The sequence below is a fragment of the Terrapene carolina genome, unplaced genomic scaffold (genome assembly GCF_002925995.2).
Source record: "Terrapene carolina triunguis isolate 2854851 unplaced genomic scaffold, T_m_triunguis-2.0 Scaffold130, whole genome shotgun sequence".
Classification (NCBI taxonomy): Eukaryota; Metazoa; Chordata; order Testudines; family Emydidae; genus Terrapene; species Terrapene triunguis.
Window position 1 is genome coordinate 24,816,701 of NW_020664481.1, and position 12,386 is coordinate 24,829,086.

At 38.6% G+C, this 12,386-nt stretch overlaps 1 protein-coding gene across 3 annotated transcripts in view; it reads right to left on the reverse strand.

Moving 5' to 3' along the window:
- NFATC3 (nuclear factor of activated T cells 3) overlaps nt 1-12,386 on the reverse strand; it is a 126,874-nt gene that overhangs the window by 12,082 nt on the left and 102,406 nt on the right. For all 3 annotated transcript variants that reach the window (XM_024219421.2, XM_024219420.2, XM_024219419.2), the window contains one exon: nt 11,010-12,062. In XM_024219421.2, coding sequence (XP_024075189.2) covers nt 11,010-12,062 — 1,053 coding nt within the window. The remainder of the gene's footprint in view (nt 1-11,009; nt 12,063-12,386) is intronic.

Below are 12,386 nucleotides of genomic sequence, written 5' to 3' on the forward strand. Positions count from 1 at the left end.
GGGAACCAGAGACAGAAAATCGCCTTGAGGAACCAAGAGACTAAAGGGAGCACCCCTACAGTGAAGCATGCTGGGGGCAGAGGCTCAAGGTTTCAATGGGATAGGCAAGAGACCCTTATGAAAAGCCTCCTGAAGCAGAAGGTGAAAGCAATTTGATCTTTAAAAAGTAGAATTGGTGTTTTTGTTTTGAAAAGAATACAAACACTATCCCAATCTTTGAAGTAGAGAGTACACTGTTTGGGTCACCTTATCAACGAGATTTTTTCTCTTAATACCATCTGCCTGCCTATAGTGTATGCGGATTCATCACCTGCAGTGCTCTAAACAATTTCTATGCATATAACAAAGGAGCACTGTTTACTGAAAAATGTGCTTCTCTGTTCCCCTGGCAATTAAGAAATTACTACCATGTTATCAATCTCAATGTTCACACTATCATTCTGAACACATCCTGAAGATAAGTCAATGCCAACTTGCCATCTCTCTGTTTCCATATATTCATATGTAGTCTTCTCTTCTCTATGAATACACTGCTTGGTTTGCCATTGATGCAGAGTGTGCACCAAACATTCATGTCCATTATGAAAGTCTGCTGGAGATATGAAAGAGGACTGTCTGTGAAACTGAGATAATTTTGCTCTTACTGTGAGGCCAATTCTCTGTTTTAGGGAGCCTAACAAGTCCAAGAAGGAGTGGATTTAGCTCTGATCATTCTCTATTGTCCAAATTTTTCTGATCTTCCCTCTGATTTTGTGTAGCTGTAATGTAGAAGTGGGTGGTTTCTGCAATAACAAAGAAACTTTCGTTTGATTAAACACTAATCCTTAGGACTTGACATGACCAAGATCTCTGCTATATTGTGCCAGCCTCTGTGATCTTGCTTGGATGAGCCAATCATTCAGGTATGGAATAACACAAACCCTGTTTGGGGGTGACTATTACCACTACCAACACACCTTGGAAAAAGTGCTTAGAAACCAAGATAAAGAGGAGGAAACTGCCAGGTATCCAACGTACTCTAGAGGAGCCTCTTATGTGACTGAGCAATATACAAAAACACAACCGTAAGTTTTGTGGCTGCAGCTTGGTTCTAACAGCCATCAATCCAGGGGACAATTCAGAGTGTCTATATCCAGAATTTTGGCTACTTGATATCTGAAGTCCAAAATGGGTCTTGCCTCTCCGTTCTTTTTTATGATGAAAGAATAGTCGGAATTTCTGACCTTCTAATGTGTGCAAGATAGTTCCAATGTTCAGGTGATAGTGAATATTTTTTGTTATGCTTTTTTTTTTTCATTTTTAGAAGAGTAGGGGATCTTGGAATCAAACACTTGAAAGAGACTAGCTGGAAAAATTGTATGGTAAACAATACCAGAAATGTTGTATGAGGTAATTCAGGCCCACTGGGAAATAAAATAGATCATCTCCCCAAAGACCACCACTCACAGGAATAAGCAGGGATATAAAAATAACTTCACCTCAATCTAGCAGGACACTTTCAAACTGGATTAAGATAATCCAGAACAAGGCATTTAAAATCTGGAATAAGTATCCATACATGGAGCTATTCAGAAATCATCATGATCCCAGAATAGTTATTCTGGAATAACTCCAGGGGTAGAAAACCCCTGGGAGAAGTGTGTCTGTTTTGGATTTGTTTCTTAACACTTCAGTTGGGCCAAGATTTTCACATGTGATTAGTACCTAATTTAGGGACCTAAAGGGTGGATAGGTGATCAGCACTGTCTGAAGAGTCAGGCACAAAAAAATGAGGTACTGTACTCAAAATCACCACCGACTATCTTGACTTGGGACTGAGTGAATCCTACAAAAAATTCTTCAGACAGCATTTGCTCAAATTAAAAAAATGCTTCAGCTGTAGCTGTATCCACCTCTAGCATTTGCTTTGCATGAATATTTGAATGATTGATTTACTTGCATTAAAACTTGCAGAAAACAGAATCTTAAGTTTTCATTCTTTAGTATACACACCCAAGTAGTGTTTTTTTTTTTTTTTTTTTTTTTTTTTTTTTTTTAAGGTAATATGAATCTTGACAGAGAACCTCAGAACTCTAGCACAGAACCTACTAAATGGTTTAGACAATCTGACAGTACACTTGGCAACTAGGATTATGCACACATACATACAATTAAATTAATTTATCACAGTCACAAAGTAACAGCAGACAGAAAATAAACCTTAGCCCCTAGTTTAAAAATATTTTCTTTAACAATGAAGCCTTAGCCAGGGCCTGGGCAGCCCAGAAAGGAAAAGGTTTAAGATTTGTAAAACACTTATACTTCTTAAGTATTAATTCTGCCTGAGAATTCCAGAGGGGTAATCTGAAGGTCGTCTTTGATTATAGAAAATTCTTCATACTTCAGAAAAGAGAGACAGAAGCAATACCATGTGATTTTTTTGACCAAATCACAACCAATCAACACAGCCTGATTTTAGACTAATGCATCATACTGTGCATAATAAATCCATAGAGGTAAGAGTTAACAATTCATAAAGTATATATTAATGATGAATAAATAGGGAAGTTGTGATCTGCTCACAGACGTTCCACCAATAGAAAGGAGGCTACACTGAGTTATTTGTTCAGTGATAACACTCTTTGAAATTAGTTTTATATACAATTGTGATTATGAGGTGTTAATGTGTCCTGGCAGAGCTATCACTGATAGCAATGAGCTCTCAGGCATTTTACTGTACTATGTATTGCTCATCACATGATACATATTTTATATTTATAAGGGCTTTCCTGTCATGCTCTTTTTGGAATTAAGTGCCCTTAATTTGTGATATCAAGTACCATGAACCACAAGTGAGCAAAGTTACAGCCCTTTAGAATATGTACTCTGATGCAGGGATTTTGTTCTTTGTTCTGCATACATTAAAGCCATGTACACTTACAGAAGTAGATAGTCTGAACTGACCTACAAATCCATATTTCTGATATGTTTTCTACCTTAAATTCACATATTATATTCACTGACAATTAGTGTTAATAAATTAAAATAATTTGTAAATAAGTGAAGTCAAAAAGGAATTTCTTCAAAAATATTCCATTACATGATATGATTTTAGATAAATTTGACATTATTCCCTTAAACGAGACTAAAAAAAAAAGCTTAAGGTACCTCTGAACTATATATTTAAAAGAATGGTGGTGCTTTTAATGTCAAATTATCCCTCAATTAGGAGATAAATTCCTTTGTCTATTGAACCGGAAAAAAAAAAAAAAAAAAGAGTCATCTGGATAAATTAAATTTCCAGGGGTAGGGGGAAAAGAAGGGCAAGACTCAATTATACTTGTTTAGGGTACTGAAGGCATTAAAAGATTAAGTTATTTGAGACCATCTGAAGACACTGTTTTGGGTACACACACCCAGGTAAAAGTGCAGTCAGTGAAGTGAATCAGAATCTGACAATGTGGTTTGTGAGCGGTCCCCCTCACCCCACTAGGTGCTGTGAAGGCCATGCAGCATAAACTTTTGCAGTCTGCACATTCTCTACGTTTTACAGTCAGTGGTGCAACATGGGTAAATTGAAATGAATCTGTGTAGTTCTTTTTTGGCAAATACAGTGGGGTATATGCTTTGTTTTGTACAGGATACATTTTAAATAACTAATTTTTAATTGAATTATTGTATTTATGGATTTATTAAGATTACCAGTAATCCTCAAGAACGTTAAGGGAAGATTACAGCATGTTTCCTCTGATACTGGCCTTCTACTTGTCATTTACATTTAGAGCAGTAACAGCTGTGGGTATGTTGTTAAGAGTCTCTGTAACTACATAAGATTAGTTAGTGTAATATATTTAGCTTAGTCTTTCACTGCACATAACCAGCAAGTGCTATAGTGTCAACTTTCACTACAGCAGCAGGACAGGCTATAATTAACCCACATCCTTCTCTACTGGGGAACCACCAGCTGTGATTCTATTGGTTTGTGATCAAAAGAGGGCATAGGGTAACAGCAAACTATGAAGGACCTGGTTGCCTGCCTTACAAGTTACATTAGACTATTAAAAAAAAATATAGGCCATACTGCCTTTGACAATTTCAAGGTTTAGATCATCATCATCTAGAAGATATATTATTTAATTAGAGTAATAAAGTCTTAGAGTTTGTCTACAGTGCATTAGTCTGCACCAGAAGGGTGTGAATTGCAATGCACAACAGCAATGAGCTTGGCATGCACTAAAAATTCCCTAGTGCGAATCAGCAGGGTCCATGTGGGCCATTAGCGAGTAACATGCTAATACACACTAGAATTTACATTGCTTTGGTGTGGACTAATGCACTGTGTAGACCAGCCCTTAGAGCAGGGGTTCTCAAGCTGGGGGTCGGGACCCCTCGGGGTTGCGAGGTTATTACATGGGGGGTTGCGAGCTGTCAACCTCCACCCCAGCATTTATAATGGTGTTAAACATATTAAAAAGTGTTTTTAATTTATTAGGGGGGGGTCACACTCAGACTTGCTATGTGAAAGGGGTCACCGCTAAAAAACTTTGAGAGCCACTGCCTTAGAGTCTGTGTGGACAAGGTCCTGTACCCTCAACAAAAAAGTGACACACAAATTGTAACAGCATTTAGCTGGCCTCTCTCACTCCATCTCTTGCTAGCTAATATTGGCTTCCGAATTTGAAATCAGGCTCCCCCTTCATCTTCATTCCAGCATATGCCAACAGCTAACGCTGCCCCACTTCCAACCCCGCATAACACCCATTGTACTTAACAGAAAGCAACCAGGAAAGTACTCTATTTTATTGCAAAGTGCCCCAGTTTTTTGAAGTATGCCAATTTAGGCAGCAAAATGAGATGAAAGGAAATATTCCAACACAATTAAAAAAAGAAATCAACAATGCAAGTACAGTATAGTCAGTAAAGAACCTCATTTTTGAATATTTTCCAGTTATAGTAAGATACTGTAAATTCAGCCTAGGTGTACAACAGAAATTGAAGTCCTGCAACAAAGCTTAGGCCCAATGGGCTGCAAAGTACAGAGCCTTACTGTATGTTTCACAAAATCAGAAGTCAGTTGATGGAACACTAGTCCAAAGGAGGCTTATCACTTAAGCAGGATTTTCAAGTATTAGATTTCTTACTTCAGCATTCATGACACTTTGTAACAGCCTAGTTTAAATGTACTATATATACACACTACTAATTTGTTGACTGTGTATTGTATTTTAATTTTTATATAGTGTGTTCACTTTTCAATACATTCAAATTATCTTGCTATTACTATTGCAATTCTGTGAAAGTTACTATAGACTCAATCTGTGAAAGCTGGTGAACAGCTTCTCTAGATAATAGTATTGATCCCTAGACCAGCTAGCAAAGGATCTGAATCATCATCAGTGATTTCACACAACTGAACATATCCCCTAAAAGATGATAAATTATTGAATCACAATACTGTTATAGGAAACTGAATTAGGGTAAAAAGTTGAACTCTAGATGTGGACTATATCTTACAAAGCAGCTTACAAATTTTATGCACAGAAAATTGTTAGAGGAGATCTAGTTATGATTTATAGAAAATCCACATCTAATCTCCATCTTTATGTAATGAGGATACAACACATAAGGAAGTGAAAGGAGATTAGCAAAAAGGTTATCATAATCTGATACTAAACACAACCCATGGTTAATATAAACCTCCTAAAAATGATTAACTACAATTATATACATTACCCAAATCCACAAAAAAATGAAATTTACATAATGCACACTCAGAAGTAGAAATACTCAATAGCTTAAGTTTCAGATGATCTAAAAGAGTAGTACATTTTATAAACTAAAATTTGTCACACACTTGTAAACTGGACAGCAACAAAAGTTAATAATTTGCTACAAGTTAACAGAATGAAAAAAATGAAGAGAAGCTGCAGACTTCAACTCAACTGGCTGCTGCAAACATTCCGAACGAGAATGACTAGATTTTCAAGATGAAAATCTGGGACACCTGACCTGGGGCAAGAGCACACAGGGGACTGTGTCAGAGGGTGATGGATGTATATGGCAAAGACTAAATCAAATGCTGAATCCTACTGTCTTCAGCCAAGCAATCTCCATCCCTCTGTCTCCATCATCTGAAGGATTCACACGCTGTGTTGGGGAAAGGGTGGTTTGAGTCAATGGGAAGAAAAGGATGTCAACTTGTGACAGACCTTGAGAACCTCTTGTACTTATGCAGCCTGCTGTCAGTTTCACCAGCTCAGATGACCAATGGTTCTGAGATGGCCAATGTGCACAAGTTTTTAAAACTGGAACAACACTGGTCTTCAGGAACACACGGCCCTTCCCTATTTAGAATGGTACACAATATAGTTGGCTTTGAAACTGCCACATCTTCCAAAAGGTAAAATTTAAGTGAAGCTTTTTCTAGTTCTGTTAGTAGTTATATTTGTAATATAAATCGTAATTCAACATTTAAATTCCTTCTTATATTCAATGCATTTTTGATTGCAAAGAGATATATGCAACAGAATTTAAAAGAAAATAAATGAATTTGAAGTTCTTTGAAATGCAGGTTGCCAGATTCCGATCTGCGACACCACATCTATCATGAAAGTCTGCTGTAGACAGTACAGTGCATGCATGCACACATACAGTGCATGCATGCACACATACAGTGCAAGTGGTGTTCCCCCCCCTTACATTCTATTTTTACCCTTTGGGATATATACTCTAAATAGAAGCTTTTTGCAAAATTGCACAATATGGAAAAAAGTCAACAATTAACCCAATTTGTCACCCCTCTTAGACTTGCATAAGCATGATGGGTGTGAAGTCATTAGCATAGTGGAATGCAGATTCACAAATGGCGTAACTGATTGTCTGGATTTCAGGGGACCTAAAAGGTGAATGGGATTATAGAGGTGCTTAAATCAGTTCAAAGGTGAACCACAGCCTTTTGTTAATTATTTTCAGGACAAGTTCATCAACATTAATTTAATGGTTTTCAGGTTTTGTGACGCTACAGTATAAAGCTACAACTCTAAAGTGAGGTGCTCAATATCTGTGACATTTAAATAGATCCTTATTTTTCCAAACAATTGTAAAACCAACCATTTTAGTTTTCAGAGTAGCAGCCGTGTTAGTCTGTATCCGCAAAAAGAACAGGAGTACTTGTGGCACCTTAGAGACTAACAAATTTATTAGTCTCTAAGGTGCCACAAGTACTCCTGTTCATTTTAGTTTGTAAATCTAAAAAGCATATGAAATAGAAGAGCTAGTTTACAATATCAAATACCACATTTTCACTGCCACACCACTATTCATTTCAGCTTAAACACTCCTGAACCTCTCCTACAAAACTGGCCATTGTAGTATCTATGATTATGCAATATGAAAGCTTTGTAGTCTGCTCCAAAAGAAGACTTAAGTCATTAAGGTTGATGGATTTTTCTGAAATTCTCTGCAGTAGCTCCAAGAACTGTTTCTGGAAACAGATCTCTTTCAATTTTAGATGTGTGTGTAGGTAGTATGGGGTGACAGAAGGGGAGAGGATCAAAGGCATTAATATAACAGCTGAAAACCTGTTTATCAACCAAGAGAAAAAGGGAGGACTGAACTTTTCTGAGTCAACATTCACCCTTTGAAAGCTGTTAAGGCCTGCCGTTATCTGGAGAAAATCAAGAGAACAGAGGTCTACCTCAGGCCTTCCTCCACAGAGGAAGCATTTTAGCCTGCATTTCTTTAGCCTTCCTCATACAAAATGGGAAGTCTTTCCTTTAGACAGCAAGGGACTTCTGAGAGTCCCAGTGGAGAGACCAAGTTCTGAAGGAGGAGGTGAGAGGAGAAATGGTAGATACCAATATGCTAAGAATGAGGGGTCAGATCCACATTCAAAAACATGAGAACCTCAGGCCTAAGTGGGGAAAAAAGGGAAACTAAGACAGTATCCCATATGCAGTGTCTGGACACCTTGAAGAGGAAGGGCCTGCCTTTAAGAGAAGAGGGTCCCACAGAGCCAAGTGGAGGAGGCAACCCCAAGTCTACCTGCCCTAGGGCAAGGGATAGCAATCAGTTTGAGGACATCCTTCTGAACTGATCACAGGCAAACATTTTAGACTACACAGCATGACCAATCAGAGCACAAGCAGCCCTAGATTGTGACATTAGGCCTGTGATGTATGCTAAATAATCATAAGTAATCCCACCTTGGGGAGATGACTCCCAATTTCCTGGGCCTCTACCATCAGATCAGAGATCCTCAACCCCTTCAACTGCTTGGAATGGAGAATATGACAAGGCTTCTTGAGACGTTTAGAAATTTTCCAAAATATCACAAATTGCTGTATTCTGGAGCCTCTCTCACACTTAGGGCTGGTCTACAGTGGACATTTTACCAATATAACTATGTAGTTTAGGGGTGTGATTTTTTCCAATTCAGCTATCAGTAAAAGCCCATGCATGGATGCAGTTATACAGGTGCCTTATAGCAATATAATTTATTATACTCCTGATCAGAATAACCATATCTGTACACGTATGTTTATAGCTGTGTAACTGTATTTACACTTGGGGAGATTTTCTGCTTTAACTATGCTGGCACTGTTACAGTGGCAAAACTTTAAAGCACAGACAAGCCCTAAGGAAAGCAGTGTTCTTCTAAGTGATAGACTCCCAGGGCTAAATGTAACATTTTGCAGACATGCTTAGTCATTTATGCTTAAAGTAGCCCCCTGTAGTGGGACAGCTAAATGGGGATTCTTCCACTTGCAACAACATAGAATTTAAAAATAGGGTGAATTTGCCACAGAAGAAAGTTCAAAAAAATCAAGTTTTGTCACCACATATAAATCAGACATCTGACTTCTGGCAGAGGGTAAGGAAGATATTCTTACTGGTTGACTACATTACTTGCAAAGTTGGCTTCTACAGTCTAGGCCTTCAAGAACAACCACCTTAAGAGCTGAACCAGCTTCAGATACAAATTGGAGAGCAGGAATCAGGCATAGGTCCCTTTTACCAGAAACAATGCTTTTCCAACTTGTTGATTTCATTCCATGTGTTACCTTGAACCTAGACTTCTTGATGTCTGGAGATGAGGTCAGTTGTACTCTTGGAAAGTTCTTATGTGAATGTATTATGTTAATTTCAGTGACTGCTTTCAGTAACTGCATATTTCAAAGAATGAACTTGATGCATGCTTGTGTCAGACAGATGCAACATGCAATTTTCCCAACAGTTGCATATTTTTTAACTAAACTTTTTTGCAAGCCATGTCAGAAGCCCTTGTTTTCACCAAGGTTCAACTTCATGGCAAGTTAAAATTCTGTTTTCTTCAACTGAAACAGCACAGAAAATTTTAGTGCAAAACAAGTCATACTTTATGGAACAGAAAGTACCTGAAAATTTGAGCTTGAAATATAATGGCAAATTAGTAAATTCACAAAAAAGTCACTGTTGCTATTTGCAGTGGAATAGAATCAGGACATAGGTAGCTTTGTTCAAACCTACCAATGGAAACATAGGTACCTACAGGGTTAGACAGCAACTGAGCAGGAGTTTTGAGAATGTCAATAGTGCCTAAATGTTCGACTTTTGCTGTTCAAGAGGCAAATTGTGGATCTAGTTCCTCGTACCTTTCACTAGTACTAATTTTTTTAAAGAATTTTAAGCATCTAGTGTCTCTTTAAGAGCAATCTGTTAGAGAATTGTTTTCTAGGCAATAAGAAACACATTACATAACCACAGTTTTAGTACTTGAATGTTTTTTAAAAACTAAAGTTACACAAATACCAAAAACGATACGTAGTTGACTCACGGATTTTCAGGAATTACTTGGAGGCAGCTTGCAGCCTAACAATTCTTGAAAATTATTAGCTGATGAATTAAGATAATTAGATAATTGGGCAGTTATAATTAGTAATAGTTAAGTATCACCTACATATACTGTTTATAGTTTATAAAAAGTAATTAAGGCAGACTTCACCATTACATTCTATTAAATCTTTGAGATGTGGAGCACACAGTTTTTGTCTGGACGAATTATTAGATTAACTAGGTTCTACTGCTAGGCTTGTCAAATCCATGCACCCCTTGTCAGGTGGTGTGTAGTGAATGTTTCACGGCAAGTGGTGGGTTTACTGATCAACTTTTGTAGAATTTAAGCTTTCATTTAAAAAAGCTTCTAGCCTTTGAGGGTATTTCTACATTGCAGTAAAACACCCACAACTGGCCTGTGTCAGCTGACTTGGCTGGGGATGCAGGGCTATAAAATTGCAGTGTAGACATTTGGGTTCAGGCTGGAGCCCAGGCTATGGGACCTTCCCCATCTTACAGAGACCCAGAACCTGGGCTCTAGCCCAAGCTCAGATTTCAAGGTAGTACTGAAATTTAGATAACATTTTAGTTTCAAACAGAACTAGTCTGGGCATTAGGTTTGTCCTTCTAAACTGGGGCATTTTTACCTAGTCTGTGTCACACTGTAAACGATTGCCACATACTTAGCAAATGAACCTAAACAGGCCTCTAAGTTTGATTTCTCTCAGCATCTAGCCTATTGCAAATGGTGGACAAATAAAGCGTTAACACTACTAAGGGTTAGAATTGTATTCTTCCAGAGTTTGAATTTCAAGATATTATTCAAAGGCTTAAGTAACTCAGTTATACAACAAAAGGACACAGTAGCATCAAATCAACAAGTTACAAAGAAGTGTTTTAAAACTAATTCCTCATGTAGAAGGATGTTCCTGAATGGTAAACGGTAAATTTTAGAAGGGATTTTGTGCCCATAAAACAAATTGTGGGTGCAAATCAAAGGAAGAGCACTTGGTTCCTCTAATTACAAGAATTACACCTAATGTGCAGTACACATACAACAGGCACTGGGGGGACAAAAATGTGACTGCGATTTTTGTGGATGGAAGCTATGCCTGTAAAAGAGAGATTGTTCTTCTGAAAATATGTTGCTTACATTATTGCTCCAATGTCACCAGTATCTTACAAAATCCCAGCCATCAAAAGTTATATCCACTTACCATCATCTAGTGTGATGTCTTGCAATCCAATTGTTTGAAAACTCAACTCTTGATCTTCAGGTTCTGGTTTAATGTTAACAGCTACCCCGTCTGATGAAAATGGAGATGATTCGCATACACTGTGATGTACTAAAGCAGAAGCTGCATGAAGACCTCCCAATCCAGGACTATGTTCTTGAGGGGAGTGTTGTCCCGAGTGACTTATAGCTGTTGGGGGAGGGGATGAGGCAGGTCCTGAGCTAGGAGACTGGTATGGCATAGGTTGTAGCTGAGGAGAAGCTGGCCCAGACAGTGGCGAATGGACCAAAGGATGGGAAGCTGTTGGGGATGGTGATGAAGCAGACCCTGGGTTTGCAGAATGGTATGTGACTTGCTGCAACTGAGGGGAAGGTTGCCCAAGGGGTTGATTCATTGCAGAAGAGAGAGAACCCTGCCCAGTATTTGGACAGTGGTATCCCATTGACTGCAGATGAGGTGATGATTGTCCTGAATGAGCTGGATGTGCCAAAGGATGCCCTACTGTACATGAAGTTGTCACTGAGCCAGGATTTGAAGAATGGTACTGCATTGGTGGCAGAGGTGGGCAGCTAAGATTTATCAAATGAGGTACAGCTGCATCTTGTTGAAATGAAATAGTGTCAAATCCTTGGCTGGAGGCAGAGTTCATGGGAAGACCAGGTTGCCCATTGTACATAACATTAGATTGCATAGGCTGATAGGAAGGCCTCACAGGAGGTGATGATGTTACTTGGAAAGACTGGTGAACCACAGGAGGCAAAACATGACACTCATCACCTGGACTGATGTTTCTACCTTGTATGTGAGACAGATGGGATACTGCTGATGTCACCATGGATGTATACGGTTGCTGAACTGGGCACACAAGGCTCCTGGGTGATGTAGACAGTAAACTATCGTGCGGGTGCCCTGGATCTGCTGAAGACAGCTGAGTTCGGATGGAGTGCAGGCCCTGAACGCTGCCAGTATGAGGCAGGGACAAAGATGGAACAGCAGTCAAATCCATTTCATCTCTGTGCTCTTGTTTCATTAAAACTAGAAAAATGAATAAAAATCAAAGTTATACCTTACAATTCTACTTCACTATAATATGACTCAGTACATACTTTAATTACATAGCACTTATGTGTAAATGCCATTCCACTACTGTTGTGTCTCTTATATACTCGACTAGTTTCCCCCACTGCTTACCATTCTTTTTGTCTCACTCTTAATTTCTCTCTTCCATTCTTGAATTTGTGCTTCTTGTCATGCTGGCTGGCCTCTATGCCTGAAACATTTTCCCTTTTCTTATCTACTCAGTGCTTTCCTTCAGCTCCCTCTTTCCTCATCAGTAACCCGAAGGTTCTCTATCTTCTG